A 25,238-nucleotide genomic window follows, 5' to 3' on the forward strand; every position below is an offset into this window, starting at 1 on the left:
CTCTAAAATCCAAGGAGAAAAAAAGCCATCCATGTTGACAGAGCCATTCAGAGCTCATCATCAGTAGTCACTGTCCCTGTGAATCCCACTATAAGATATCCTCAGAATGTAAGGGGAGCCTGAAGCTGTAAGAGGTATGGATTTTACCAAGACATTATACAGCAGAAAAATCTTGACTTATGACTGTCAGTCTTCCTCATTTTGACCTTCACCATGCACCACCATAGTAAATTATTGTTCCGCTGCACCAGTGTAATAAATTATTGTTATGCATTCAGCATAATGTTCAGCAATGACAGGAACAGCGCAAAGAATAACTAATGACAGGCAGCTAAAGAAAAAGTGTATCTGTGCCTTAGGACCTGTAGGATGAGACTGTAAAAGCAAGCTGTAAAACAAGGCTCCTCCTCAGGATTAAGGGCTATAGACTGAGGACATGGCAAGAGCAGAAAGCTCAGGTGCAGCACTTTGAGAACAGGGCAGGGTGCTGCTCCTCAACAAGCAAAAGTTTGACAGGGACAGGTAGGGAGAGAACCTGCTGTCTTTTCCTCCCAATCCCTGCCCACAGCAACGAGTCTTTTCCCTGCCACATCTATTCATTTTCTTTCCCCTCCTTCTCCTCTGTATGATGCGTGCAGAGTAGAAAAGCTGAGACATCAGGCAATCCTACTCATCTCATGAAGAGCTGAAAGGTCTTTTTCACACTGTTTGCTTCACCTGCACATACACATAGTTGATCCTTGGTACCTCGGGGCAACTCTCCATCCCACTGCATGTGAGAAGGAGCAAGAATAAATGCAGCACCAGAGAGTGCATGTCATTGGTTCTGCACAACAGGACAAAAAGATGTACTCTCCTCTGTAAGGTAGTGAGGGCAGAGGAAGGAACCAGGAGGAAGGAACAGTGCTTTCCACCTTCTCCCCAACTCCCTGTGGTTCCTTTCACACAAGGCTCACTCCAGCTATCTTTGACTTTGTTTAAAGTGATGTAGCTGTAGAACAAGGAGAGCAAGGATGCACACACTTGGATCCACACACTTAGAACTCTAACCACGCTGGATATTAAGTGTCCAAACACCCCACTCTCACCAGTAATTTGCTGAGCCTCCTGGATGACTCCACAGCTACTATTGGAAGAGCCCTGCTGAGCAGTAAGAAGCATTTTTTCTTCACATTAGATATCTTTCTCCAAGACTAATTCATACATTTGAACTGAATTTTCATAGCTTATAACTTCTAATACTCCACACAATACATAAATAACTGACAATTGAGAGTGTCTGCTTTTATTTTAAAGTATCACTCAAGTATTTCAAATAGTGCAATAGCTTACTGTGATAAGGGCAGAAAGTAACAGGAGACAATGCACTATTGCATAAAAGCATTCCATGATAACACATCATGATCTAGATCAATAAAGCACAAATATAAGAACACTGGCTAGAGAAACTATCCAGCGTATTTGCTACAGTAACAGAGGAGAATCCCTCCATAGACAGTAATGAAAAAAATCTAAAACCTTCTTCAAAGCTGCGATGATTTTTCTGAAAACTTTTCAGATACCATATCACTCACTCAATATGAGCTACTACCTGCAGCATCTCAATGACTATCACTGATCTGAGAAGTACAGAGGTGCAAGACAAAACCGGCATGCTTCTGGTTTGTTTAACGACTGATTTAACACAGCAGACTGTTACTGCACTTCCACACAGCCCTTCACTATGCCTTTCTAGTAACTGGAATTCTATAAACAAGCATAGAATGAGGAATGTATTTTAATTATTTGAAGCAAATAATTTAAGGTGAAAAAATGAAGTCATTGGAAAAGGTTGGCCAGAAAGGTTCTGCTGTCTCCATCCTTGGAAGTTTCAAGACCCTGAGCAACCTGGTCTGACCTCACAGCTGACGCTGCTCTGGGAATGGGGTTAAACTGTGGGCCTTCTGAGGTCCTCTCCAATGTGAATATCCTACAGTGCTTTGAAATCACAAGAGAAAGCTATAAGCCACTTGAAAATGTCTCTCAGTCCATCTCTCTACTAAAGGCAAGACGAATTAGATATAGAAATGATTCCGAAAATATACAAACCTATTCTGTTCTCCTCCAGTGATAAAAACTACCAGAAACCATAAAAAAGTCTTAAAGGTTTTGAGACTGTATTTTCTCTCCTCTCTTCTGCAGATATACTGCTCTAATGATGACAACAAAAAACCACCAGACTAATAAATAAATACATGGAATTTTTGTTCATTTATGAGCTTCCATCCAAGGTAACTAAAATATTTTAAGAAATATTTACAGCAACGTACATTTTTTTAGGAGCTGCTATAGTTAGGAGAAACAATCAAGATATTTACTTCTATTCTTACCATATTTGAAGGGCAAGTAGCAATGATAAAAACATAGTATACTTCTGGGAAGTGACTGATTAGTTACGAGATGTGGACAACTCAGAGCTTAGGAGAAAACAATCAATCACACAAGCTTGTTGAAAAATTCATCAAGAGGTTCTCCAGCTTGCAATAATATCCTGACAAATAATGAGCGTTCTGACTAAATGTATTAATTTCATATCTGTATCAAATATCAGTATTTGACAATACTGGAGTATTTTTATCTTTGCTTCTCTTCAACGATTTACACAAAGTAATAAATAAAACAAAGATCCTAACTATCAGAACAAGTCTAAGCAACGAAGTGGTTTTACCCAGCTCCACATACAGAGGACTTTATCCAGCCAAGCTCTGTGTCCTGGTTTCGTCCTAGTGTGTGTTACGGATTTAGTATGAGAAGAATGTTGATAACACACTGGTGTTTTTAGTTGTTGCTAAGTACCCTGCTAGTCGAGAACTCTTCAGAGGCTGGGAGAGGGCATAGCCACCACAGCTGGCCCAGCTGGCCAACGGGGTATTCCATACTATATGACGTCATGCTCAGTATATAAATAAGAGGCATGGTCCAGGAAGTAGCGATCGCTACTTGGTTATCCGTCAGCAGGCGGTGAGCAATTGCATTGTGCAGCACTCACTCTTATATTCTATTATTATTGTTATTATTATTATTATTTCTTTTTTCTGTTCTATTAAACTGTCTTTATCTCAATCCATGAATTTTAGGTTTTTTCCTCCCGATTCTCCCCCCCACCCCACTGCAGGGCAGGGGGGTGAGCGAGCAGCTCTGTGGTGTTTAGCTGCCTGCCAGGCTAAACCACAACACTCTGAAAACCTCCAAGCATGACGACTGTACAACCTGTGTAAGCAACCTTTTCCACTGATTACCATCCATAAAAATCTTGCTAAAGAGCTGGAAAAATGAGTTAATGTTTAATCTTCCCATGTAAGTTACAACTGTTTAATAAATTTGCCTTTTAGGTTCACATTGTTAGAGAGCAACAAGGGCCAGCTGGTTCTGCAAAGAAGGTAAGCTGGGAAATGAGCATGAAAACAAGGCAGGTGAGAGCAGTAAGTCAGAGGACTGGGAATGCTCAGTGGCATGTCCAGGTCAGGACTGGATCCAGAGACAGTGATCAGGGCCAGATGCAGTCCAGAGATCACACAGCAAGTCTGTAGTGACAAGGCAGGTCCAAGATTAGGCCAGGAAGCCCAGCCAGCAGGTCCAGATCAGGATCAAGAAGGTACGAGACAGGCACAGACATACGTGCTTACACAGCTGTGACACAGCACAGGCAGTAAAGCATCAGATTAAAAGCAGCTCCCAAAGGAAAGGAGGGCCAGGCCGTTCCTTCTAGCTCTTCTCCCAACAGCTCCTCTCAGTGAAGGAGATGACCTTGAACTCTGCTAAACTGAACTAGACAGAAGATGCACTCAGGGCTCTGACACAGACGAAGCGTAGAATGCAAAACCAAGTGTAAGCTCAAGGCATTTGTTTTCAATCTGTACTTATTTTGGGTTTTTTTCTACTTCTACTTAAGATCAAAATATTAGCTTTCACACTGAGGCACTTCATTTTTTCCCCCATTTTCATCAACAATACCAAGTGATTAATAAAAAATAGTATCTGTTCCTATGAACCTTGCTTACTCTGTACACTTAGGATTTTCATAGCTGTACTTCCATAAAGTCTTTAACAACCCTACAATATTTTTTTGAAAGAACCCTGACTCATTTATTAAATATGCTATCCTGAACAAGGCTATTTTTACTCACTATGATATTCAAAAGGCCATCACTTACATTCCACACTTAGCAAGACAGAGTTACTGCTTTTGTCATTACATGCCCTCTTGCCTACCAATATTTAATAAAGGTTCAGCAACATGGGCAAGAAGTCTCATTCTCCTCATAATCACACCAGTACATGTGCAAAAAGTAGTTCACCAAATCCCTCTCCTATTTCCAGATGGAAGGGTTTTATACTTAGTTTATATTTCTCTTCTCCTGCCTCATTTAACTAGCACAGTTTAAATTTAGTACCCAATATGATCTACATCAACAACAAATTTCAGTGTTTTTCAATTTCTGTATTTCAACCATAAACCTGGTATCATTTTTGTATGCTACATTAAATCGTTATGCCTGTCTGGAAATTAAAAACCTAGCACCACTCTGAACCCAGCCAGTTTAATAGTGGTAGCTCTAGTAACCACAAAACTTGAGGAAAAAAAGTCAGGGAAGACATTTAAATCTATGCCAACAGTGCACATCATGCCAAATAATAAAGTTGTGCTTCCTTCACATCTCTCCCCTAGCATTCAAGCATAGATATTGCTCACGCCAGAGACAGTAAACAAATGACTAGCTGGTACCGAGGCAGGCTGAACAGAGGTCAATACTGAAGCGGAGAACTTGTTGGACTTCTCCAGCAGAAACAGCCCAGTTGTACTTCCTTAATGTTTATTCAGTATTTGAGAACAAATGATACATACTCCATCTGAAACACAACCCCTTCCTAAGTCAGTCAAAATGTAGGATCTCAGTGTTGATGGTCATGACCAATATAGGTAGTTGCTAAATCTGGGACACCTGCAGCTTACTCAGTAAGAACGATGTATCTTCACTGGAAGGCACAGAAGTAAGGAGGGGATCTGAAAGCTGTCATCAAGCAAAGACGTTCCTGTTTTTCCCACTCAGTAAAGGAAAAAGATTAAATGGTTTATTGAAACAATTAAAATCTGTTACTAAACCAGAAAGCTACATCATGAAAAGTATGGGTACTTTCAGGGTTCCACATTCCATCACTCAGGTAAGGAAGAGCTGGAAAGTGTACACAACCACCCAAAATCATCTATAGCTTCTCCTGAGGTCACTTGTCTGTGGTACTGTTGAGATATACATAAACACTAAAGCTTGAGTGCCTGTATCTGTCACAAGAGCTGCGAGTAAACAGGGAAACCTGCATTGCCATGAGAAGAGTGTGTTTGTAACACACCTGAAGGGGGGGTTACCTCTGTGTTTGGGAGGGAGAGGGGGGTCTCAGTGCAGGGGAGGGGGCTAGATCTTTTTCAAATCAGGTATACAAAATGGCATTGGTGAGTGTTCATCTGTTGTATATCTGGTATGGATCCTGCATCTATAGTTCAGTGACTGCCAGTTAATTAAGTGCCTGCAATATATGATTGCCAGTTAATTATGTGTCACTAATAAATCAATAAAACACTTCTATCCTGATTTTAAGGTACATAAACTGAGCAGTTTCTCCTTTGCAACAAGTCATTCGTGCTCTGGACTCTGAACTCAAAGGAAAGGGAAGGAAAAACTTAAATATATCTAAGAAAAATAATTAATGAAGAAGTGGGTTTTGTAGGTTGTCAGGTTTTTAATTTTCCCTGGTAGTGCAGATCAGAATGCTACATACTAAACAAACCTATACACAAAGAGCATGAAATTAAATATAATTTCTGGAAGAAGTTTCTTCCATCTTTGGATCTAGAGTCCCAGACAGGAAAACCTATTCTCAGAACAAATTGGGAGAAATTTACCAATTGAAGAGAGACCATTAATTAGATTTTGAGGGACCTTTGTAGCCTCTGTAATTTTATGAGCTACCAGCTTGATCATTCTACTTTTCTACACTAATATTTTGCATATCAGATAATTGCTTTCAATTGTGAAGGACAAAAAAGAAAAACCTTCTTAGTCTTGTATGATTTAATTTGTTCCTTTCCATACCTGCAGAACAATTTTTTCATCAGAGAATAAAAGAACAAAGCTAACATTTGAAGAGTGGTATTTTGGTCAAACTCTTAATCTCCATCCTAGAAAGGGCATCTAATGTAAATGTACTTACAGCACTTTTAAAAGAGAACTGAAAACTTGTTCTCTAAGGAGTGGGGAGTGGAGGAAAATTCCATCTGTCTTGACTCTTAAAAGCACTTTTTCCCTTAGCAGAATTGATTTCTCTATTTTTGAAACATCTCTAGGATATTTTGAAAATAGAAAAAATAGAGAAAGAGAGACAAATAGAGAAAAATAGAGAAAACAGAGAAATAGGCCACAATCAAAACTATTCTTTCTAAAATCCCTCCTGTTCTATTACAATTCATTCGTCATTTTATTCTGTCTTGGGCATGCTGATTAGGCACACACCTTGGTTTTCCAAGTAGTCAGCCAAAAAAATCTGCAAAAGACTGTTGGCAAGTTCTTCAGAAATTGATAAATTTTTTAAAGGGCCCTGTGTTAAAGAGAGTAAGACTTTGTCAAACTTTTTGCTAAGCTGTTGCTAAATTCAGAAGAATGTCTTCAAAGCTGGAGTTTACAGACATGTGATGGGACACAAAAAGGCAGCTCCTCATCTGGATCTGCTCTGTTTCCTATATCCGGTGAAACCAGCATGGGAAACAACATGGGGGAAAAAAGCTTTGGTCTCCTTCTACCAGAAGTTTAGATAAGTAATTATCACCCTTCATTCTCCAGATTCTTAGGCGATGTACAAAGACCAATCAAGCAATATAGCTCACAATGAAGCAATGGAGAATTTCTCCTTTCTGAGCATTGGATGCTGTGATTCAGCAGCATGTCTGTGTGCAAGAGACTCCCTTGTCAGAGCTGATTTTTAAAATATCCTCAAGTTCGCTGAAATCTGTACCATGCTGGAAGTTATTACTTCCAAAGGAAACACATCTAGAAGAAATGTCAAAATTACCAGCGGGGTGTGATGGGGTGTGGGTGGATGCCCTGAAAATGCAGGATATCCAACAGCACAATGTGCAGCCAATTAAAATGGAAATCACTTCTTCCAGTCTTCTAAAAACCAAAAAACTCCTCAATTGCAAGGGTAGTTGAAAATGCAAAAAATCAGTCATTAAAAAGAAAAATCTTAAAACATATTTCTGTCTTCCCACTAACACCAGTACAAAACCACTAAAAAACCCGACACATGCTATCAGATCTAACTGTTACCTTTTATTGGTCTTGAATAAGTAAATTTTTATTGGTACAGAAAAAAACCTTTGGCTTAATCATAATCAAATGGAAAGAAGTATCATGCTCCTGATAGCCTGACATAGCTTGTTTTTGAAGCAGGTGAACACGTTTTCCAAAGTTCATGGAAATTCTTCCAGAGAAGTTATTCCCCAATTTTTTGCAGCACTAAGATCAGAGAAGACACAAAATTTAACCTGCCCAATTGCACTTCCACAGTAATTGTATTATTTGAGAAAGTCCTTATTTTCTATTCCATCATACCCTGAAGATACATGGGTTACCTGTATCTAATCCACGTTCACCTCACAAGGACGCTTTTAACACTGTCTTCCATAACACCCTCACAGGCAAACTGATGTAGTCCAGGCTAGGAAAGTGGACAGTGAGGTGGACTGAAAACTGGCCCGGCTGGGTTGTGATCAGCAGCACAAAGTCCACCTGGAGGCCAGTCAGTAGTGATCAACTCCAGAGCTTGGCACTGGGGCTGATACTGTTTAACATCTTCATTAATGACCTGGACCTGTTGCCTCCTCGGCAAGTCTGCACACAATACAAAACTGGGAGGATGGGTCTGCTGCCATTCAGAGGCACTTTGACAGGCTACAGAAATGGGAGACAAGAAACTCATAAAGTTCAGCAAAGGGAAATGCCAAATCCGGCACTTGGAGAGGAATAAGTCCATGCCTTGGATCAGGCTTGGGGCTAACCATATGGAAAGCAGCTTGGCAGAGATGGATATGGGGTTCTTGGTGGATACCATGTTGTCTATCAGCCAGCCATTTGACCTTTGTGCAAAGGCCAACAGCACTTGGGACTGCATTAGGGAGAGCATCACTAGCTAGTTGAGGGAGATGCTCCATTCTCTCTACTAAGCAGCGGTAAGATCACATCTGGGCTCCTGGATCCAGTTCTGGGCTCCCCAGCAAAAGAAAGGCAAGGGATGTACTGGAGATAGTCCACTGAAGCACCACAATGGGATGGGAACAAAGCATCTGTCATACAAACATCTATCTGAAAGAGCCAAGTCTGTTTACTCTCAAGAGGAGAAAGCTCAGCAGGGATCATAACAATGTGTATAAATATCTGATGAGGGGGAATAAAGAAGACGTAGCCAGACTATGACCTTATCAGTCACTCAGTAGTGACTAGTGAAAGGATGAAAAGCAGTTCACACAAACTGAAATACAAGAAGTTCTGTTTAAACATCAGAAAAAGCTTTTTTACTGGCTAGGGTGATCAAGCACTGGGACCGATGCCCAGAGAGGTTGCAGAGTCTTCATCCTTGCAGGTATTTAAAATTGGACTGGACACGGTCCAGACCAACCTGATCTGGTTGACCTGCCATTGGATGGGGGGAGGTTGGACTGAATGATCTCCAGAGGTGCCTTCCAGCCTCAACTCTTCTGTGATTTAGTGGTTCAGTGAAATTCTCAGCCACCCGTACCAAGAATTCATCATCACTGAAAATGGGTGCTTTACGAGAACATTCAAACCATTCCTTATTAGTCCCTTTTCCATAACTAGGATTTCCTTGCCAGCCTACCCACCATTAAATTTCTGGCAGCTGCTTTTGGTTGGTACCTCAGCACTGAGAGGGCCCTGCCTTCAGCCTCTTGCCAACTCCACTAAGGGCTGCTCTCAGAAGGACGTAATCGGAGCTGACTGCCTGAAAAGTAACATTCAAGATATGCAAAAGCCATTCAACCAAGAAATGTTACACCCTCTGAGGAGGAAAACTGGGTAGGAAGGATGAATCATGACGATCTTATCCCCATCAGCAATTCCCTATCCTGACATGTACTCTCAGAGCAAAGTCAAGCCTATCCTCAGTCAGTACTAATAGGATCAGAAACACAGTAGGAAGTACCCCAAGCTTGACCACAGCTTTAATATCCTCAGCCATGCCTCAAGTAAAGCCAAAACAGATCTCACCTTGAAATTTTGCAACAAATCAGAAAGCCTCTCCCCCTAAACCAGAAACAACCTGATTCCCAACTTAAAAATGTCCTCTGAAGACAGTCTGCTACACTAAGTTTCCAACATTATTAGAAGTGGAAAGAACCTCTCCAGCTTCAATGCTAAGGAAAGTTTTCAGGGAATTGCAACCTTATTTGGAATGCAGTTATTGAAATTAGTAAGGCTCCTCAGGACAGAAGATACCATTTGATATAGTAAGAATGGCAATTAGTCCTGATTCTCATAAGAGACATTAACTTGTCACAGAACTTCCCTTCAGTCTTAAACTGTATATGTAGACCTATTGTGATGCTACCAAAGGTTTTGTAAGCCTCAAGAATCAGGGACAAAAAGCCATCTGCCTTTTACTGGTATTAATCAACTCAGCTGAAATTTTTAAATTTGTTATCACCAGAACAGTACGTAGGAGGCCCACTAACAGACTGAAATCACCCCTGTTACAGCTATCCAGTATTTTTAACACTTTCGGAAATCTATATTGAGGATAAGTTATCAAGGTATGCACTTTTCCCTGATTCTGAAAACAAAACATTAATAATACAGTTACAAACTAAACCCTTCTGAGAACTCAGTGAACTCTTCCTCTCTGAGATTTAGTTGGCATTTACTCACAACAGACAATAGTTCAAAATACTATTCCCACTCCCACCCCTATAGCAGGGAGAGTATTCAGCTTACCTGAAAATAGAAGAAAGCTTGGCCAAACCAGTAGTGCATGATAGTAATCTGTGCTGCATCAAATTTCAAAGGTCTCCAGATATATTTTGTCATCATTGTCTGAATCAGCAGACAAAACACCAGGACTGGTAAATTGTGAGGTCTAAATAGAAGGGCTGCTAGTAGAACCAATCCACTATACACTTCCCATAATCCTGTAGTCTTCGCACTGGAGTCTGCAGAAATAACCTGTGACTTTAATAAATCTTTTGTGCCAGTGAAGACTATGCCAAGAACAAAGACATAAACAAAACGAGCTTCAGTAATCCCCCTAAAGAGGAAATTAAAAAAAAAAAGTAATAATAATTAATAAATAAATAAAACAGAAAGATGAGTTACTTACTAATATCTATTAGTCTTTCAAGAGAGGTGCAAGACCAAAGCAGTTCTGCCAAACAGGCTAAATTCTAAGGTTAGTACTGGCCAATTTCATGTCTCAAATACAAAAACTCTAAAAATGGTTCATACTTAAATTACAACACCTCCAAACCAACTTTAGCAAAGAAAACAGCTTGTGCTAAAAACTAAACTAACCTAAAATATACAAATAAAATTACATGTCAACTAATGTAATCAAAATAAATTTATGTTATTACTATTCAAGGTCTAGATCTCTAAATATAGGCATATAACTATGCCATTTACATAGCATTATGAATTTCCCCAAAAATACTCTTTAGAGTGATATGGAAACTTTATTTTAGGAATTAAATTGACTTTAAAATGACTATTCCCTTTAAGCTGTTCAGTGATTTTTCACAACTCATTCACACAAACATGTATTTCTTTTTACCCAACCAAAAAGATGGTGATAGTATTTGAATATCCTTATTTCAGTCTGAAATTTCTGCATATTTCAGACATTTTCTCACCTTACACATCTGCACAGATATACAGATATGCTTGTTTATACGAGCACATTTCTTCCTTTTAACTGTACACATTTTTCAAATCCCTAAGCAATCTCATTACAAAAAAATGAAAGTTTTAAGTAGTAAGTGTGATTAGCATTTACTGCTATGTTCATTACACCTATAAATTCATCAACCTCTTCATTTCCAGTGAAAGTCGGCTTCTGAAGAAAGCATAGCATCTCGTCCAAAAAGCTGACAAGGCCAAGGACCAATAATCTTAAAAACTGTGACCTGCTATTCTAGAATTGCAAGGCCCAAGGAACAAAGGACAAAAAAAGTCACAGATCACATTAGTTTGAGCTAAGCTATAATAATAATCCAATGAACTCACCAAATGAGCATATTAAAAATTCTGTGGTTATAAATCTATTTGTTTACCTTGCAAAAGATAAAAATACACATTATCTACATACTTTATCCATAATTTAATATACACCATCCTTAGAGATTAGCAGTCACTTTATACATGAGTGGTGAATGAACATGGTCTCCTACAAAGTTAATATAATTCACTCAGAAGTGAGTATTCTTGAGTCATCTGGACTTAATAATATATGGAGGATTAGACCATGACACTAAAAATAGTAACAGCATAGTTACACTTGGTGTAACTAATGTAACTAGCTAATCACAGAAAACACCGCTAGTCAAAATTTCTAAAAATAAGTTTCTCCTTTTAAATTTATATATTTTTTCAGTCTTTGGAAGGTCACCTTCCTTTTCAAACAATTACTAACAAATGAGCTTGAATTCAATCTTTCTTTTCCACATACAGGAAAAAGAATCAAAAAGCAACAGGAGAAATAACGAGCAACAGTATTTACATGTTCAGTTTTCCTTTTGCACCCACAGAACAAAGAAAAAAGGCAAACCCATCACATGATAGTGACGTGGCCTTCCTAAACGTGAATACAGTGCTCTGTTCTGATTTAGCTTTCATTTCAAAGGTTCAAACTCATACCTAATGGTCTCTGCAAAGGGGCTTTGCTATTTTATTCCCTTAAGCAAGCCTTTGTAAATCCCCTGTAACGCCCATTGGCTTTTTCCTTCAGGGCAAAAAAAAAAACCAGTAAAGGTTAGAGAGCTCCTGTGTTTCTGGCTAATGCAGAAATTCAGTGCCCTATTTCAGTATCTCTGGTAATTCTGATGTAATTATTACCATAAAATATTCAAATATATTCACAGGACTTAGAAGTAAAGCTTTAGGAAATAGCTTTGGGTATTTATCACTATTAAATGGGTTAAGTGAAAACTGAAATTAACCAGTTGATGGAAATTCAAACTGAAAAACCAATTTCTCAGCAAATGTACCACTATTATTTTGTTTGGGTCAGTATGGTATATACTCATCTTTTTCATTGCACAAACTATCATTTTTAAAAAGAACTCTGAGGAAAATGGAAGGCCAAATTACTTCCTTGCATTTTTTAATTTAGAAGTTATCTTAGTGTAAGCCATAGAAGATGGGACACACTTCAATTGCCTCTTCTCCCTCATCCACCTCCCAGCAATTGTCACATCCAGAGAAAACACTTATCTTTAATAAAGGGTACAGAGAAGGGTTTCAGAGCAAAGACTCTCCATCTTACAGAAGAAAGCATTATGCATGAAAAATGCAGGGGCTGCCTACAACTTTTTCTCATATTACACAAAATTACCTCTACCTTGCACCTGGATCTGGAGCTCTTCCATGTCATGAATACACTAAAGATACCACTAGATAAATTTAAAAGAAAGTCCTGGGTTTGTTCCTGGAGGCATTTTAAATAGGCTTTTATCATTCAGCACATCAGCCATCTAATAAAGATGAGCTAGGATCACTGTGTCAACACATCAGCTAACATCTGACATCTACTAACATGTGTCTACCATCTTTTTTGACACACTGTATTGGGAGCCTTGCCAAAGATAATGTGTTTGAGGAGTTAGTGATCTTGGGCTAGTAGGCCTTGCACTTTAGGCTTTAGAAGCCCATGTTATTAGCATGAGTAGCCACTGCAAGGGACCGTGCTGGAATCCCTGTGCTGGCCTGTGGGTGTTATGACAAAAATAACATCCAGACCTGGCAGGAGTAGACACATGGGTTTGTTTTGGTTTGCTTGTGTTTTTTTTACACAAAATAAAAGGCACTATAGTATGGGAGGGAGGCAGAACCTCTCCACGGACGGGACCCATGCGCCACAGCATGCCATGGGAAGATTCATCCGGGGTTTGTCTGATGCTGCATGAAAGCAGGGTTCCCAGCATCCCTAGGCACTCACTACCTATATTCCTCTTTTTTACTCTATCTTATTAAAACAACTATTTTGTTACACATTTGTTGTTGGTCCTTTCTTACTGAGATCCAGAATGATCCCTGCACCACAATTCCTGCCCTAGGTGCAAAACACATGCCGACACAAAGGTCAGAACCTGCGTTTGCTAACCCTACTAGCTTTCACCAAACAGCTTACACAGATGATCTAAAGGGTATAAAGCTTTGCAACATGACAGTAACTTTTAAATCAGTACATAATCAGAGATATATAAAGGTCTGACATAATTTAAGCAAATCACCGTGTTCACTATTTATTTAAGGTGAAATAACACAAAAAGCCCGTATCTTTCTTGTTATAATTGCGATCAATATGCTGACTATAGAATGAACAAATTCCCAGTAAATGCTTTGCCTTTAGTATTTAAGCACTCCACTTATTTCTCTAATCGCATTTTATTTGCAGCTCAATTGCTGTATTTAATGTTCTGTCCCACACTGCAATATTTTTCTTCTTATTGCAAGGACAGTATTCTTCTCCAAGGATTTTACTCAAACACAAAGCAAAAATAGAGATCACGCTCAGAATTCAGGCATGTTTCAAACACAGAGCCAAATCCTGCAGACTAAGTAAAGATTACCATTACTTTCGTATCCATCAGAACTACCACACAACGTTAACGTAACACTAGCATACAACTAGAATTATCTTCAATATTTGGAGAGATGGAATGTATGTAAATATATCCAGATAAACATATATAAAAATATTTGTTCTAAAACATGCCTCGTTAGCAAATCTGATCTCCTATATGTCCGAAGATCTTCTCCTGCAGGGTTTTTTCCATCTCTGCACATCTTGTGAATATCATATCAAATTCAAAATCAGTGCGAGAGAAAGTTCATTACATCCAGAAGACAATTGTTTTACAACTTCTCTTCCATGACCCCTTCCTCCTCATCAAATGTCCTAACTGACTCTGACTAAGTTTTCCGGAGCTCTCTGACATTTAGAAAAACTTGAGGCTGCAGATCCAGGTAAATCCAACAGTAAAAAGTATCACAAGAAAACTAAAGCTACATTCCAAAAGTAGCTATTGGTGAAAGAGCTAATAGCTTCCTTACAGACTAGTTCTATAAGAAACTTAACATCCACATAAAAACCCTTTAATATGCATTGTGCAGCACAGCCTAGACCTCAAGAAGGATTTGGTTACATCTTGAAAGGCCATACATTACAGAACACTCACCTGCAAAAGAAAGATAGGGAAAGCAACTCTCCCAACTACCGTCTAAGCATTTTTCAAAACTAGGAAGTAGCTAAATGAGCTTGGCATGTGCTCTGCTAAATGTGGCAAGTCAATCTAAAATGAGAGGAGATGGTGCATTTGGAGTGTCTTTGTAGCAAAAATACAGGGTACGACTATTAGACTTTCCTCATATTAATTCTTATCTGACTGGCTTCTGATCTGTCACAGTCGAAAGACACTTCACGGGGCTCAAAATTATGCACACACCACAAAAACTGAGTGCTGGCCACCTACAAAATAGAGTTTTATTCATAAGAATGTGATTCCAGCCTAGACAAAACGTCCCCTCCCACCTCATCCCCTGATATCCAAAGTGTTAACACCTCTCTAGAAATAGATTTACATATCTGTTGATTAACTTACTTTGAAATATCTTTGCTGTCACGTTGCCATGGAAATATGACATTTCCAATAGCTGCCCGGTAACTGTAGACTCCCAGGAGCCCGAGTGCCATAGCAATTTTTGAAACAAGGGAGCATCTTCTTCGAACCAGAAAGAAGATCATAAATAGGGAGACTGCAGCCAAGAAGGAGAGTTCAGATTTATGTTCAGAGCTGGGGGAAAAAAAAAACAAACAAAAAACCCTCTACAAATACTGTAATTACTGCTAAACATGTTTAACAGAGCCTTAGCTACAGCACTGTATTTCCAAATTAATCACTGCACTGACATCTGTTATGAACTTTCCAAGAGGTATGGTAAAATAGTTATTTTTAGAAAAGCAGTTTTATTAATGAGGTTTTCTATTCAAGCATGCATGTTTAAAAGTGTAATTATTGTGTTCCACCATATGCTAGTTATTCTGTTAATTATATAAAAACTGAGCTGCATATTGTATAATGGAAAAGGGTCTAATGCTTTTAAATAGGATTTTGGTTTTTATACATTTTGAAACAGTGCATTTTGCTTATACTACAGCATTTCATTTTCTAGCATAAAGCAGACAAGACTTTTGCACTATAGAATTAGAACTATTCTCCCTTTTTAAATAACTGCACGTGTATTTGATTTGTTTAATTTTAGATATACAGAACACTACCTAGCCAAAATGACCAGAAATATATTTACATAGTTTAAAACATACATACACGAACACATTAGCACAATATGATTCCTTTACACAACTACAGCACCTCGTACTGGATCAATACATACAAAAGATAAAGACATAAATTTTGCATCATGGCCAAGAAGATTACAGATACACTTTGTGTGTTCTCCCGCATCCTAAATAGGTAACACTTATTCCAGAATCAAAGGCATTTCATTGAGCATGCTGCCAACATTATGTATTTAAATGTACAATGATATCAATTAGCACTGCAAAATGTAATGGGGTAAGGTAAAGATCTGCACTCAACCCCTACTATAGCTAGCTATGCAATTTCAGAATGCCCACTGTAATGCAAGAATTGCTAACCCTTGCGTACTCTAAATATTCCCAGTATCCCAATGACCTAGAACCACTAATCTTGTTAGATTCACCTTCTGTTAAGAAGAACATGTAGAGTGTGAAAGCCAAGGGCTCCGTCTTCTGTCTTCCACACTTCAAAATGTGGTGATAGAGATTACTAACTTCAGCAAACTGACAGTGAGCCTGGGCTGTTATCTGCATTAACTCTGATCACACTTATGAAACTCCAGTTTTATCTTTGATTTAATCAACATTATAGTACAGGTTTACATTCCTGTTCCCTAGTATATGCTTTATCAGGAGTTTGACCAATAGCTGTTTCAGCTGTTGTGCTTGGAAAGTCACAGAGGAAAGGATACGGGCAGAAAAATTGTCCTGTTAGTCCTCCCTGCAGGACCCAGTCAAGCACTTCACACAACTTAACAAGACTCCCAAGAGATGCACTGCTCTCTGCAGGCCAGTAGAGGAAAGTGAGAGGAATAAGAACTAGAACACTATGGGAAAGAAAATGTAGTCTTGATGTTTCTCCTCACTATTGTTCTTCCTCTACAGGAGGAGACAGTAGAAGCAGTGAATGGATTGCTGCAGCAACCTGTGAAGATAGTGTATGCACCATCTCTTACGATCAACACATAAAGAACTGAATTATTAGCCACTCATCTTTCAAATGAACCTTTGTGGAAAATTTTAAAAGCTTTCAGGCTGTATTCTCTTTCGCTGCTCATTTTATGAGAACGAGATAAAACAAATCAGGAATAAATAATAGCACATCATTATCATCTTTGTCTCTATCTAAAAAAGTCAATGCATTTCTGTTAAGAGACTCTTGCAGGCAAATCTAACATAGCAACACATAAAAATTACAAAAACTTCTTCCTACCTGTAAGAAGTAATTGCTGGTGCTATATCAAGCAAGACACTCACTAACAGCTGCAATTTCCTACAATGAACATTTGAAATCATACTCTGGCCCCACAAAAAGAAAGAAAATTCTCAGAGAAGGCCCAGTGGACCTTCATACCCAGCAAGGGTATGTTCAAAGTCATGTGCACATAAGTCACCAATGGTGCATTCTTGATTGCTAGCACAGGGGTTTATGTTCAACTCATGTCCAGGTTTTCTGATAACAGTCCTCTGTGATTTCTGTTTTGGATTTTTTTGAACCATTGTGATGGTTTTGGCTGGAATAGAGTTAATTTTCTTTATAGTAGCTAGTATGGGGCTATGTTTTGGATTTGTGCTGGAAACAGGGTTGATAATGCAGGGATGTTTTCGTTATTGCTGAGCAGTGCTTGCACAGCGTCAAGGCCTTTTCTGCTCCTCACACCATCCCACCAGCGAGTAGTGGGGGTGCACAAGAAGTTGGGAGGGGACACAGCTGGGACAGCTGACCCCAACCGACCAAAGGGATATTCCATACCATATGACATCATGCTCAGCATATAAAGCTGGAGGAAGAAGAAGGAAGGGGGGACGTTCAGAATGATGGCATTTTGTCTTCCCAAGTAACCATCACATGTGATGAAGCCCTGCTTTCCTGGCGATGGCTGAACACCTGCCTGTCGATGGGAAGTAGTGAATGAATCCCTTGTTTTGCTTTGCTTGTACGCCTAGCTATTGCTTTACCTATTAAACTGTCTTTATCTCAATCCATGAGTCTTCTCACTTTTACTCTTCTGATTCTCTCCCTCATCCCACCCGGGGGGAGTGAGCAAGCGGCTGTGTGGTGCTTGGCTGCCAGCTGGGGTTAAACCACGGCAACCATGCAAATTTGTTGCAAAAAAACCTACTCCAATGTTTCATAGAGTTTGCTGAAGAAACAATAAACGATTTATAGCAAGTGAAGTCAGGTTGGCATAAATCACCTACAGTTTCAAGGTTTTCCAGCCAAGATTCTTACTGTTAGGCAACTAAGTGCATATTAAATTAGCATGCATTTTGAAAGGGGATTGTAGTTGCTCAACACAGAGTCCAGCCATTTAGCAAAGTTCTAAACGATTTTGATATTCTACTCAGAAATACAAGTGTGAATGTGCTACTCTGATCTCGGCTGAAATGTAGTGGGGTTTGCCCAACCCACAAAATCGAAAGTGAAGAACCAATAGTTTCCTGAGAGAGAACCTGGGGAGGGGGGAAGGAAAAAAGAGAGATTTGGCTATATGTTCTTACTCTAACAGCTTGTGGTCTACACTTTCATACTTCTGGTATTGGAATGAAGACTGAATACATTCCTTTCCACTGCTTTGATCTCACCTTAGTACTGCAAATACAAGTAGAGTGAAAGGAATTATAAATGTGCACGATTCATATTTTATGTGGATGAAGCCTTTTTTAACTGTTTACTGTCATTCTACTATGTACAATAGAATACACAGAAGTCACGTGATATGCTAGCTTTAGTGGGAAGGGCATTTGGGGATGGTTAAGTACATTATTAGAAGAAAATATTATCATCTTCCCATGCTGCTGCTTCTCATCACTTCTCTTCAAACTGATGCTGTCACTGACAGCTTCACTCCTTCCACAGTGAGCCATGTAGCAGCTCTGACACCTTCCAAGTATCAGCTCTGACCAAGATTAACAGCCAAATGAAGCTAACTGAATACCAACGAATTAAAAAGAAAACCTGACTTCCAGGCAAATTTAGGGATTCCATGTTCTCTTCCACTTCATCTACTGTCTGATTTTCTCTTGCCCTTTCTCCCACCAAAGTCTTTGTTTTCCTTTGTAGCAGGTTTCACAGAGTCTCTCTGCAAACAACAGAACATTTTCCTTATTTCAGCACTGTTGAATGTATCCCTAACAGCCAAATTCAACACACTACAGGTAGATTGATTTTCTGTGTTTTGCTGCTTATGTTTTTCCATGCACAAACCTGCACAATAGTCTCTTTGTCTCAAATGCTGATCCCCTTAAGCGCTGTCCAGATAAGCAAAATACTAGTCTGAGCATGAGCACAGATGTCTAAAAGGTCAGTACAGGGGGGAAAAAAAGAGAGTAGTTTGTTTATTAGTTTATCTTAGAGCAAAATAGAAGGCTGGCTAGAAAAAACCTGAGCAGCTTTAACTCAAACTAACAAGGGTACACATGATCTAAGGAAGGTTCTAATTTCTTATTACTAAAAAATGTTCCATTAAGACGTAACTATGCAAATTAAACACATACTAAAAATAGAATAACAATCAACCTTACAGACTAGCAATGCATTTTGGGAAGAGGAATAAGGGCTTTATGCAGCTCAGCTTATCACCAACTTTTAATTTATGCTGTAAGGAAAACACATCATCTCAATCCTGATCAAAACACTAGGGAAACAGACATCTCTACCACCCTGTTCTCTTGTGAAGGAGAAGCAACAAAGACGTTGAAACCTCCAACCAAAGAAAATGCAAGCATGCTTGCCAAATAGGAATTCACACATTCTCGGCAAACCACAGGACGTGCAAAGATTTAGTTGCATCGTTGACTGATCTTTCCGAAGCTTGTCCAGTGAACCATTTCAGACCCAAGAACTCACCTACATCCCATCACTCAAGTCCAAAAACTGTGCACTTCAAATGCTACTGTTTGGGCAATCTTTTAATCCTATAAACCAACTGAAGTATATGTCAGCATGGTGACATATATTGTATTCTCCTCTGAGGCTAAAAACTGCTCCATTGATTTAAGTCAGGATGTAGCTCCACAGCAGCCCGAGCCAACTTGTGCCAGGGCTGCCAGGGTTCTGCTCTTTCACCTGCTCCCTAAACACGGCAGAAGTAATTACAGCAATGAAAAGGAGAAGGCAGAACTGTGGCAGCCCCAATGACACATCCTCTTAGCCTACCATGGCACAGCATTCTGGACTGTTCCACAATCTTTTTAAAGCCCCCAAAAGCAGAACTTTGTGAATCACTACTTCTTTCTCAATCAGATTTGAAAGGCAAGTGGGTTTTTGTAACGAATGCTTGACAAAGGCAGAAAGAAAAACCTGCTTATGTCTGCAGGACTTCAAAAGATGCAGATACATCCACATTTTGTTTCTACAGGAATTTCAACAGTAGCAGTGCTGGCTTGCACACCCTTCTCTTCCTGCATTCCTGTTACTAAGCCAGCCCATTTGCCTGTGAAGCTGGATGGTAAATCAGAGTGGGAAGAGATCCATCTGAAAGCCAAGAGTTTCTCACCATGTCTTGGGTTATTTTTCCAGCCACATCCATTCAATGATTTAGTTCACCTTACTGACAAAGCAACAGCTGTGCCGGTAAAATACAGGGCCAGTGAGGAAAGGAGCAAGGCAGCAGGTGTCTTGCCTTGTAAGGCAAGAGCTCCTTTAATATATCATTATAGCCAAACAAGCAGTTGTACCCTAAGACGATAGCTATAGGACCTTTCCTCTTCTACTTGCTTCAAGACCCAAGCAAACATACCCAATGTGAGGATATAATTTGGTGGGGAAGCACAGGGAGCAATTCACCTGTAAAATTCTTAAGTTTTGGTTTTGATATCTAGCTGCTGTACTTCAGCCTTACCAAAGGGGGAGGCAGACAGCTTTAATAATAGGGTTGTGATGGCTTTATGAAGGGGAAGTAATACTTAACCTGACAGACTTCTGTGATGAGATGACTAGTTCAATGGAGGAGCAGAGAGCAGGCAACGTTGTTTATCTCAGCTTTAACAAGGCTTTTAACATCATCTCCCATAACATCCTCACAGGCAAACTGATGTAGTCCAGGCTAGGAAAGTGGACAGTGAGGTGGACTGAAAATTGGCTCAGCTGCTGGGCTCACAGGGTTTCAGTCAGCACCACAAAGTCCACCTGGAGGCCAATCACTAACAATCAATCCCAGGGCTTGGCACTGGGGCCAATACTGTTTGACATCTTCATTAACGACCTGGACGATGGGACAGAGTGCCCCCTCAGCAAGTCTGCACACAATACAGAACTGTGAGGAGGGGTTGATACAGTAGTTGGGTCTGCTGCCACTCAGAGGCATCTCAACAGGCTAGAGAAATGGCCCAATAGGAACCTTATGGAGTTCAACAAGGAGAAGAGGCAAGTCCTGCACCTTAGAACAAATAGCTACACATGTCAGGACAGATTGGGGGCTGACCATCTTTTCAGAGATGGCTCTGAGCGTCCTGTTGGACACTGAGTTGATCAGCAGCCAGCAATGTGCCCTTGCAGCAAAAACAACCAACAGCATTTGAGGTTGCATTATGAAAAACATTATCAGCAGGTGTTGAGGAAGGTGTTTCTTCCCCTGTGCTCAGGCCTGGGTCCAGTTATGGGTTACCCAGCACAGAGAAAGGTATGGACATGTTGATGCAAATGCAGTGAAGGACTAGGAAAATGATGATGGGATTGGAGCATGTGTCATACAAGGAGAAGCCTAAGCACTGGGACTGTTTAGCCTTTAGAAGAGAAGGCTCAGTATGGATCTTACCAGCCTGATTGCAGGTGGAGGGTGTTCAGTGGTGCCTAGCAAAAGGACTGTCCTGGTTTCAGCTGATATAGAGTTAATTTTCTTCCTGGTAGCTGGTATAGTGCTGTGTTTTGGATTTAGTATGAGAATAATGTTGATACACACTGATATTTTAGTTGTTGCTAAGTAGTGTTTACCCTAGTCAAGGACTTCTCAGCTTCCCATGCTCTGCCAGGTGCACAAGAAGCTGGGAGGGAGCATAGCGAGGACAGCTAGCCCAACCGACCAACGGGCTATTCCATACCATATGACGTCATGCTCAGCATATAAAGCTGGGGGAAGAAGAAGGAAGGGGGGACATTCAGAGTGATGGCATTTATCTTCCCAAGCAACCCTTATGTGTGATGGGGGCCTGCCTTCCTGGAGATGGCTGAACACCTGCCTGCCGATGGGAAGTAGAGAATGGATTCCTTGTTTTGCCTTGCTTGAGTGTGCGGCTTTTGCTTTACCTATTATACTGTCTTTACCTCAACCCATAAGTTTTCTCACTTTTACTCTTCCGATTCTCTCTCCCATCCCACTGGGGAGGAGTGAGTGAGTGGCTGTGTGGTGTTTAGATGCTGGCTGGGGTTAAACTATGACAGTCCTTTTTTGGTGCCCAATTTAGGGCTCGAAAGGTTCGAGATAACAACAGGTTTGATTGGAATGTGCTAGATTGAATTTATAGCTGTTATTGCTGTTTAGCTATTAATTGTCAGGCTTCTGCACTTGCCATGGGGCTTGCTTGCTTTACTGTATATTAAAGTCTAGTGCTTGTTAGTGGCTGCTTTTTGCTTTCGCTGCTTGCTATATTGCTGTTCTGCTTATCATCTCACTCTGCTGTGCCTGGGAACATTTCGATAACAGCAATGGGGATGCGCCTGGGCTGGCAGATGGCCAGGGCATCGCTGCTGTTTCTCTGCTGCTGCACTGGACAGGCTGGAACTCCAATGTGAACTCGAGTCGAAGGGACTGTGACCTGTGGATGAGTCCATGCGGGAGCAGGACACCCCAAAGTGTCTGTGGCCATGGATAAGCCCTGCCAAAGCAGGTACATCTTGAAGCGTCTGTGGCCGTGGTTATATCTGTGCTGCAGCAGATATACCTCTGAAGGGATTGTGGCCCAAGAATAAGTCCACACTGGAGAAGGTACACCTCAAAGCACCTGTGGCTGTGGATAAGTCCATGCTGCAGCAGGTACACCTTGAAGCGTCAATGGCTGTGCATGAGGTCATGCGGGAGCACCGCAAAGCGTGTGGCCACGGATAAGCCCATGACAGGGGAGGTATACCATCGGAGGGACTGCAGCCATGGGTAAGGCCATGTTGGAGCAGGTTTACCTCTGAAGGGACTGTGGCTGTGGGTAAGGCCACACTGGAGCAGGTGCACCTCAAAATGACTGTGATTGTGGATAAGTCTATGCTGCAGCAGGTATACCCCTGGAGAGACTGTGTCTCATAGGTAAGGCTCCAGTTGGAGCAGGTACACACCCCTAAGGGACAGCAGTCTGTGGATAAGTCCAAGCCGGAGCAAGGGCAAGAGAAGGAGTTCATTGCAAAGCTAAACCTTATGGTCTGGTCCAAAGGGGCCAGGAGTGGAGATTATAATGGAAATACCTTTAAAGTGTTGTAACCCAGGACTTGATTTGCATTTTATGGGAATTACTATAGCAGGAACCCCTTGTTGCTAGCCAGGCTAGGAGCAAGGGGAGGAGTTCATTGCAATGTTAAACCCTATAACCTGGCCCAAAGGGACCAGGAGTGGAGATTGTAATGGAAATACTTTTAAGTTGTTGTAATCCATGATTTGAGTTGCATGTTAAGGTATTACTATAGCAGGAACCACCTGAACCAACGGATGACAAGCCTTACAAGAAGCAGTGCAAGTGCAGCAGTGACCCGACCTGAGCTGGCTTTGGTGCCCAGTAACTCCATGCAACACAGCACCTCTTCTGTCCTGAGCGACCACCGTAAGAGATGGAGCCCAAAGTCATGGACTAAATGAACTCAATGGACATTTTGTGGACATTTGTGGACATTTTACAGATACTTCACATGGGTGGTCCATAGACTAAGGGAATGATATCTGTGTATTATATCAAAGGATGGGGAGGGGAGGGATGGGTAATGAGAACGTATTGGATAGTGTAGAACCTGAGCACAACATAAATGGTATGGAATAAGGGATGGATACTGTCCTAGTTTTGGCTGGGATAGAGTTAATTTTCTTCCTGGTAGCTGGTACAGTGCTGTGTTTTAGATTTAGTGTGAGAATAATGTTGGTAACACACTGATGTTTTAGTTGTTGCTAAGTAGTGTTCACATAGTCAAAGACTTTTCAGCTTCCCATGCTCTGCCAAGCGCACAAGAAGCTGGAAGGGAGCATAGCCAGGACAGCTAACCCAACTGGCCAATGGGGTATTCCATACCATATGATGTCATGCTCAGCATATAAAGCTGAGGGAAGAAGATGGAAGGGGGGGACATTCAGAGTGATGGCATTTGTCTTCCCAAGTAACCCTTACGTGTGATGGGGCCCTGCTTTCCTGGAGATGGCTGAACACCTGCCGGCTGATGGGAAGTAGTGAGTGAATTCCTTGTTTTGCTTTGCTTGCGTGCGCAGCTTTTGCTTTCCCTGTTAAACTGCCTTTATCTCAACCCACGAGTTTTCTCACTTTTACTCTTCCGATTCCCTCTCCCATCCCACCGGGGAGGAGTGAGCGAGCAGCTGTGTGGTGCTTAGTTGCCGGCTGGGATTAAACCACGACACTTGGTTTACCTGAGTGGGTTGCTTGGAAGCTCCTGACAGTCAATCGTGTTAGAGCTGGGCATACAGGATTTCCCAGCTTTTGTTATAAATCAGGAAGCCCTAGAAGCACCTGCTCTAGCTGCAGACTACGTTGTACCTGTACTGTCTCCAAGTCTCCACAGCCCAAGGTTGTAACAGGCTTTGACGCTCTATAGGCATACCTAGCACCAGGAAATCAGAGGTGGGAGCACGCTTAACCAAGACAGGATCTTTGGAAGTTAAGTCCAGGCATGCACACACAATTTCTAGAAGGCTGGTAACATTTCCAAGTGTCAGTAAACATTCCTAGGGAACAATACGAGCAAAAGCACATGTCTGAAACAAACGCAATTTTTCAGCTGCAAGAATATCAAGTCCTTGTTTCATGGCATCGTGGTACTAGTACGCTCCAAAGAAAAGGGCTGAGAATCTGAAGAAGACATCTGGCTCAGGAAGTTATTGGGTAAATAGAAATTTGGAAAATGCTCAGCATTAATTATAAAAATCCTCCCAGTCGCACCAAATCACACCTAATTCTGCTCACACTCTGGCTTAGCTCATAATAAAGGAGTTCTCTATCATGTGGACTATCATGCTGGGAATATGACATTCCTTCCTCAATCCCCCACCTCGTCTCAAGAGGAGGAATGCATGGCGAAAGGTTTGGTATAGAACAACTGTTATAATGCGATAAATTCCCTCATAACGCATGTCTTTCAGCACTCATGCCTGTCACAGCAATTAGCATTTTATCTGTGAGGCTGCCAATAAGTAACAAGTCTCATATTAGTTCATTTGCTCATGTCCCTATTAACGAATGATGAATGACATTTCATCCACGTGTTGTAAGACATTGGCAAGAAATCTCTTTATCTCACACAGCACAGCCTCTCCATCTGCTGTCTGCAAAACCTTGACTAGTCAGTCACAAGGTATTGCTTCTCTGTCCACCAGCTGAAGTACAGAAAACAGTTCAAATATCAAGTACTTTTTAGCACTGAATAATGGCTGTAGTTCTTCACAATACTAAAAGGTAGT

At 40.8% G+C, this 25,238-nt stretch overlaps 1 protein-coding gene across 5 annotated transcripts in view; it reads right to left on the reverse strand.

Annotated features, from left to right (window-relative positions):
- PIGG (phosphatidylinositol glycan anchor biosynthesis class G (EMM blood group)) overlaps positions 1-25,238 on the reverse strand; it is a 106,296-nt gene that overhangs the window by 46,780 nt on the left and 34,278 nt on the right. For 4 of the 5 annotated variants that reach the window (XM_075137946.1, XM_075137943.1, XM_075137942.1 and 1 more), the window contains 2 exons: positions 14,918-15,109; positions 10,038-10,347 (listed from right to left, as the gene is read on the reverse strand). In XM_075137946.1, the coding sequence (XP_074994047.1) occupies positions 10,038-10,347; positions 14,918-15,109 (502 nt within the window). Of the gene's footprint in view, positions 1-10,037; positions 10,348-14,917; positions 15,110-24,382; positions 24,507-25,238 lie in introns of those variants that run through there. The other variant, XR_012671049.1, reaches the window with a different exon arrangement.

The sequence above is a fragment of the Calonectris borealis genome, chromosome Z (genome assembly GCF_964195595.1).
Source record: "Calonectris borealis chromosome Z, bCalBor7.hap1.2, whole genome shotgun sequence".
Classification (NCBI taxonomy): Eukaryota; Metazoa; Chordata; class Aves; order Procellariiformes; family Procellariidae; genus Calonectris; species Calonectris borealis.